At 44.7% G+C, this 7,406-nt stretch overlaps 1 protein-coding gene across 1 annotated transcript in view; it reads right to left on the bottom strand.

Moving 5' to 3' along the window:
* Positions 1-283: 283 nt before the first annotated feature.
* The window catches only part of LOC139412275 (RNA polymerase-associated protein LEO1-like), an 18,820-nt gene continuing 11,697 nt past the window's right edge, over positions 284-7,406 (bottom strand). The window contains exons 10-14 of the mRNA XM_071159116.1: positions 7,186-7,320; positions 4,347-4,482; positions 1,509-1,710; positions 1,092-1,189; positions 284-580 (exon numbers count right to left, since the gene is read on the bottom strand). Coding sequence (XP_071015217.1) covers positions 464-580; positions 1,092-1,189; positions 1,509-1,710; positions 4,347-4,482; positions 7,186-7,320 — 688 coding nt within the window. The 3' untranslated portion in view covers positions 284-463. The remainder of the gene's footprint in view (positions 581-1,091; positions 1,190-1,508; positions 1,711-4,346; positions 4,483-7,185; positions 7,321-7,406) is intronic.

Below are 7,406 nucleotides of genomic sequence, written 5' to 3'. Positions count from 1 at the left end.
CCAACACACTGACAGGACTCTACACACCCAACACACCGACAGGACTCTACACACCCAACACACTGACAGGACTCTACACACCCAACACACCGACAGGACTCTACACACCCAACACACCGACAGGACTCTACACACCCAACACACCGACAGGACTCTACACACCCAACACACTGACAGGACTCTACTCTCCATCTTTAACCTCCATTAGAAAATGGACATCTCAAAACAAAAACAGTCAAACTGAACTCTAAAAATAATCATAACAAAGAGACTGAGGTTTGGTCATTGAGATAAACACTTAGTTCATCTGGTCTTTATTCCTACAGCTGTACAGAGCTCTCTCTCTCTCTCACTCACACAGTCATCATTAGAAAATATACAAATTAAACGTTTAGGTCTACATCGCAACGCACTGGATATAACAACACACTGATAATACAGTGGTATGATCAACAACATGACATCATTCATCATCTTCCTCCTCCTCTTCGTCGCTGATGACGTATTTCTTTGCCTTCTTGGGTTCCACCTCCTCCTCCTCATCCTCCTCAGCCTTCCTCTTCCCTGAACTCTCCCCTTCCTACAGAGAGGGGAGAAAAGAAGAGGGGGGAGAGAGAAAGAGGGGGGAGAAAACAAAGAGGGGGGAGAAAACAAAGAGGGGGAGAAAACAAAGAGGGGGAGAAAACAAAGAGGGGGGAGAAAACAAAGAGGGGGGAGAAAACAAAGAGGGGGGAGAAAACAAAGAGGGGGGAGAAAAGAAAGAGGGGGGAGAAAACAAAGAGGGGGGAGAAAAGAAAGAGGGGGGAGAAAACAAAGAGGGGGAGAAAACAAAGAGGGGGGAGAAAACAAAGAGGGGGGAGAAAACAAAGAGGGGGGAGAAAACAAAGAGGGGGGAGAAAACAAAGAGGGGGAGAGAGACAGGAAAAATGTGATTTGACTCACTTCAGATCTGCCGCAAAGTGTTTTGTTAGCTGAACTAGGTTCCTATATGTAGTGATTCACAATGTCTCCTGCTGGTAGATCATAGGACTGCACCCTCTGTCATCTCTCCATTCTCTCACTGTACTAACACCTGTGTGTGTGTGTCTCACCTCGTCAGAGTCTAGTTTCTTGGCCTTGAGCAGTCTCTGGGCTTTATCATCATCAGAACCCTCATCACTGTCAGACGAGTAGATCCGAGCACGCTCCTCTATATGGAGAGAGGAGAGGGACGGAGGAGAGGAGGGGGACGGAGGAGAGGGAAGGGACAGAAAAGAGGAAGGGGAGAGAACGCATTAAAATGAGCAAATACAAACACTTTCACTGTCTCCTCCTCCTCCCTTGTATTTGATCTGGATGTGTCTCTGTTTAGATATGGTGTGTGTGTCCTCACCCCTCACCCCTCCTCCCTTGTATTTGATCTGGATGTCTCTGTTTAGATATGGTGTGTGTGTCCTCACCCCTCAGCCCTCCTCCCTTGTACTTGATCTGGATGCGTCTCTGTTTAGATATGGTGTGTGTGTCCTCACCCCTCAGCCCTCCTCCTCCTCCTCCTCCCTTGTATTTGCTCTTGATGGCGGCCAGGCTGACCGACTCGTCCCCCTCCTCATCGTCGTCATAGCGATCGGGCTCCAGGTAACCGGCGCTCAGCCCTCGTTGGTGCTGCTTCTCTCTCATCCGCCGCTGTTGTCCCTCACGACGGATAGACGCACGCAGGCGCTCCTCCTCTTTCTGTAGGGGGGGGGGGGTCAACATTTTAACCCCTCAAATGAGATAAGTCTATTGTCCTGTCTATTTGAAATGTTCTGAGAAAATATAGTAGACTGTAATCAGCAACAGAATCCCAGTCGGTGCTTCTAGAAACAACAGAAAGTCTGTCTCGTCTCCAGACTGTAGTTATTAAACTGAACAAAAATATAAACCTCAACATGTAAAGTGTTGGTCCCATGTTTCTAATGAGCTGATGATATAAATGATTCAAGAAATGTTCACATATTCACAAAAAGTTTATTTCTCTCAAATTTTGTCCACAAATGTATTTACATCCCTGTTAGTGAGAATTTCTCTTTTGCCAAGATAATCCATCCACCTGACAGGTGTGGAATATCAAGAAGCTGATTAAACAGCATGATAATTACACAGGTGCACCTTCTGCTGGGGGACAATAAAAGGCCACTCTAAAATGTGCAGTTTTGTCACATAATACAATGACACAGATGTCTCAAGTTTTGAGGGATCGGGCAATTGGCATGCTGACTGCAGGAATGTCCTGAGAATTTGATGTTCATTTCTCTACCATAAAGCACCTCCGTAACATCGTCTTAGAGAATTTGGCAGTACGTCCAACCGGCCTTACAACCGCACCAGCCCCAGGACCTTCACATCCGACTTCTTCACCTGCGGGATCGTCTGAAATCTGCCACCCAGACAAACTGTTGAAACTGTGGGTTTGCACAACAGTTCTGTACAAACGGCCAGAAACCGTCTCGGGGAAGCTCATCTGAGTGTTCGTCATCCTCACCGGGGTCTTGACTTGACTGCAGTTCAGTTGTAACCGACTTCAGTGGACGAATGCTCCCCTTCGACGGCCACTGGCACACAGGAGTTTCAACTGTACCAGGCAGATGGCACACAGGAGTTTCAACTGTACCAGGCAGATGGCAAACAGGAGTTTCAACTGTACCAGGCAGATGGCAAACAGGAGTTTCAACTGTACCAGGCAGATGGCACGCAGGAGTTTCAACTGTACCAGGCAGATGGCAAACAGGAGTATCAACTGTACCAGGCAGATGGCAAACAGGAGTTTCAACTGTACCAGGCAGATGGCAAACAGGAGTATCAACTGTACCAGGCAGATGGCAAACAGGAGTTTCAACTGTACCAGGCAGATGGCAAACAGTAGTTTCAACTGTACCAGGCAGATGGCAAACAGGAGTATCAACTGTCCCAGGCAGATGGCAAACAGGAGTTTCAACTGTACCAGGCAGATGGCAAACAGGAGTATCAACTGTACCAGGCAGATGGCAAACAGGAGTTTCAACTGTACCAGGCAGATGGCAAACAGTAGTTTCAACTGTACCAGGCAGATGGCACACAGGAGTTTCAACTGTACCAGGCAGATGGCACACAGGAGTTTCAACTGTACCAGGCAGATGGCACACAGGAGTTTCAGCTGTACCAGGCAGATGGCACACAGGAGAAGTTTCAACTGTACCAGGCAGATGGCAAACAGGAGTTTCAACTGTACCAGGCAGATGGCAAACAGGAGTTTCAACTGTACCAGGCAGATGGCACACAGGATAAGTTTCAACTGTACCAGGCAGATGGCACACAGGAGAAGTTTCAACTGTACCAGGCAGATGGCACACAGGAGAAGTTTCAACTGTACCAGGCAGATGGCACACAGGAGTTTCAACTGTACCAGGCAGATGGCACACAGGAGTTTCAACTGTACCAGGCAGATGGCAAACAGGAGTTTCAACTGAACCAGGCAGATGGCACACAGGAGTTTCAACTGTACCAGGCAGATGGCAAACAGGTGTTTCAACTGTACCAGGCAGATGGCAAACAGGAGTTTCAGCTGTACCAGGCAGATGGCAGACAGCGTGTATGGTGTTGTGTGGGCCAGCAGTTTGCTGATGTCAACGTTGTGAACAGAAGACACACACCGTGATGGTATGGGGCAGGCATAAACTATGAACAACGAACACAATTGCATTTTAAATCAATGGAAATTTGAATGCACAGAGATACCGTGACGAGATCCTGAGGTTCATTGTTGTGCCGTTCATCACCTCATGTTTCAGCATGATAATGCACGGCCCCATGTCGCAAGGATCTGTACACAATTCCTGGAAGCTGAAAATGTCCCAGTTCTTCCATGGCCTGTATACTCACCAGATATGTCACCCATTGAGCATGTTTGGGATGTTCTGGATCGACGTGTACGACAGCGTGTTCCAGTTCCCAGCCAATATCCAGCAACACACAGCCATTGAAGAGGAGTGGGACAACATTCCACAGGCCACAATCAACAACCTGATCAACTCTATGTGAAGGAGATGTGTCGCGCTGCATGAGGCAAATGGTGGTCACACCAGATACAGACTGGTTTTCTTTATCTAAGGTTTCTGTGATCAACAGCATATATGTATTCCCAGTCATGTCAAATCCATAGATTAGAGCCTAATGAATTTATTTCAATTGACTGATTTACTTATATGAACTGTAACTCAATAAAATCTTTTAAAATCGTTGCATTTTTTTGCGTTAATATTTTTGCTGAGTGTAGTTCTGCTAACATTACACATCTCATAACCTTATTACATGACATCCTATATGAAATGACACCGTCCAGCGTGTGTTACCTTGATCATCTCGTTGCGTTGAGACTCGGGGTCTCGTCCAGCCATGGGCAGTATTCTGATCTTCTGGGTCTTCGAGCAGCGGTCAGCCAGAGAGAGGGTCATCTTCCTGTGGGTGGCACTGTCTGTGGAGTGGGGTCTGGAGAGAAAACACACAATAAACAGCTTTATATCTCAAATCAGACATTCATGTTTGTTCCTTTAAACTGAAAGAGGAACAGCGTCTCATAATACTGTACCAAAACAAGTCCCCTTCTAATACTGTACCAAAACAAGTCCCCTTCTAATACTGTACCAAAACAAGTCCCCTTCTACTACTGTACCAAAACAAGTCCCCTTCTAATACTGTACCAAAACAAGTCCCCTTCTATTGTAATACTGTACCAAAACAAGTCCCCTTCTATTGTAATACTGTACCAAAACAAGTCCCCTTCTATTGTAATACTGTACCAAAACAAGTCCCCTTCTATTGTAATACTGTACCAAAACAAGTCCCCTTCTATTGTAATACTGTACCAAAACAAGTCCCCTTCTATTGTAATACTGTACCAAAACAAGTCCCCTTCTATTGTAATACTGTACCAAAACAAGTCCCCTTCTAATACTGTACCAAAACAAGTCCCCTTCTATTGTAATACTGTACCAAAACAAGTCCCCTTCTAATACTGTACCAAAACAAGTCCTGTTCTATTGTAATACTGTACCAAAACAAGTCCCCTTCTATTGTAATACTGTACCAAAACAAGTCCCATTCTATTGTAATACTGTACCAAAACAAGTCCCCTTCTAATACTGTACCAAAACAAGTCCCCTTCTATTGTAATACTGTACCAAAACAAGTCCCCTTCTAATACTGTACCAAAACAAGTCCCCTTCTACTGTAATACTGTACCAAAACAAGTCCTGTTCTATTGTAATACTGTACCAAAACAAGTCCCCTTCTAATACTGTACCAAAACAAGTCCCCTTCTACTGTAATACTGTACCAAAACAAGTCCTGTTCTATTGTAATACTGTACCAAAACAAGTCCCCTTCTAATACTGTACCAAAACAAGTCCCATTCTATTGTAATACTGTACCAAAACAAGTCCCCTTCTAATACTGTACCAAAACAAGTCCCCTTCTATTGTAATACTGTACCAAAACAAGTCCCCTTCTATTGTAATACTGTACCAAAACAAGTCCCCTTCTATTGTAATACTGTACCAAAACAAGTCCCCTTCTAATACTGTACCAAAACAAGTCCCCTTCTATTGTAATACTGTACCAAAACAAGTCCCCTTCTATTGTAATACTGTACCAAAACAAGTCCCCTTCTATTGTAATACTGTACCAAAACAAGTCCCGTTCCAATACTGTACCAAAACAAGTCCCCTTCTATTGTAATACTGTACCAAAACAAGTCCCGTTCCATTCCAATACTGTACCAAAACAAGTCCCCTTCTATTGTAATACTGTACCAAAACAAGTACCCTTCTAATACTGTACCAAAACAAGTCCCCTTCTATTGTAATACTGTACCAAAACAAGTCCCGTTCCATTCCAATACTGTACCAAAACAAGTCCCATTCTAATACTGTACCAAAACAAGTCCCCTTCTATTGTAATACTGTACCAAAACAAGTCCCCTTCTATTGTAACTGTACCAAAACAAGTCCCGTTCCATTCCAATACTGTACCAAAACAAGTCCCCTTATATTGTAATACTTTACCAAAACAAGTCCCCTTCTAATACTGTACCAAAACAAGTCCCCTTCTATTGTAATACTGTACCAAAACAAGTCCCCTTCTATTGTAATACTGTACCAAAACAAGTCCCCTTCTATTGTAATACTGTACCAAAACAAGTCCCCTTCTATTGTAATACTGTACCAAAACAAGTCCCCTCACTATTCCATCTGGACGGAGTTCAGGTTAGATACTGTGTTGTTGTTCACTCTTCCATCTGGAGGGAGTTCAGCTTAGATACTGTGTTGTTGTTCACTATTCCATCTGGAGGGAGCTCAGCTTAGATACTGTGTTGTTGTTCACTATTCCATCTGGACGGAGCTCAGCTTAGATACTGTGTTGTTGTTCACTATTCCATCTGGACGGAGCTCAGCTTAGATACTGTGTTGTTGTTCACTACTCCATCTGGACGGAGCTCAGCTTAGATACTGTGTTGTTGTTCACTATTCCATCTGGAGGGAGCTCAGCTTAGATACTGTGTTGTTGTTCACTATTCCATCTGGAGGGAGCTCAGCTCAGCTTAGATACTGTGTTGTTGTTCACTATTCCATCTGGACGGAGCTCAGCTTAGATACTGTGTTGTTGTTCACTATTCCATCTGGACGGAGCTCAGCTTAGATACTGTGTTGTTGTTCACTATTCCATCTGGACGGAGCTCAGCTCAGCTTAGATACTGTGTTGTTGTTCACTATTCTATCTGGACGGAGCTCAGCTTAGATACTGTGTTGTTGTCCACTATTCCATCTGGACGGAGCTCAGCTTAGATACTGTGTTGTTGTTCACTATTCCATCTGGACGGAGCTCAGCTTAGGTACTGTGTTGTCCATTATTCCATCTGGACGGAGCTCAGCTTAGATACTGTGTTGTTGTTCACTATTCCATCTGGAGGGAGCTCAGCTTAGATACTGTGTTGTTGTTCACTATTCCATCTGGAGGGAGCTCAGCTTAGATACTGTGTTGTTGTTCACTATTCCATCTGGACGGAACGTGTTCCTGTATTCGGTGCATGATGTCTTTCAGAGCTTTGGGTTGGGGTTCAGACAAAGAGCAAGGTGTGTGTATGCCTACATACAGTGTGTGTGTGTGTGTGTGTGTGTGTATAGACAGTGTTACCTGAAGGTGAGTTTGGTCTTGAACACAGCCTGTCCCTGTAGACCAGTTCCTTGTCTGATGAACAGGTGGTTGTGGTCTCCTTGGAGAGGAGCTTTATACACATCAAACACTTCGTTACCCAGGTGGAGAGACATGCTGTGGAGACAGAACACATCAAACACCTTCGTTACCCAGGTGGAGAGACATGCTGTGGAGACAGAACACATCAAACACCTTCGTTA

The sequence above is a fragment of the Oncorhynchus clarkii genome, chromosome 6 (assembly GCF_045791955.1).
Source record: "Oncorhynchus clarkii lewisi isolate Uvic-CL-2024 chromosome 6, UVic_Ocla_1.0, whole genome shotgun sequence".
Classification (NCBI taxonomy): domain Eukaryota; kingdom Metazoa; phylum Chordata; class Actinopteri; order Salmoniformes; family Salmonidae; genus Oncorhynchus; species Oncorhynchus clarkii.
The sequence above is the reverse complement of the archived record's forward strand: the minus strand, read 5'-3'. Positions and strand labels throughout refer to the sequence as shown.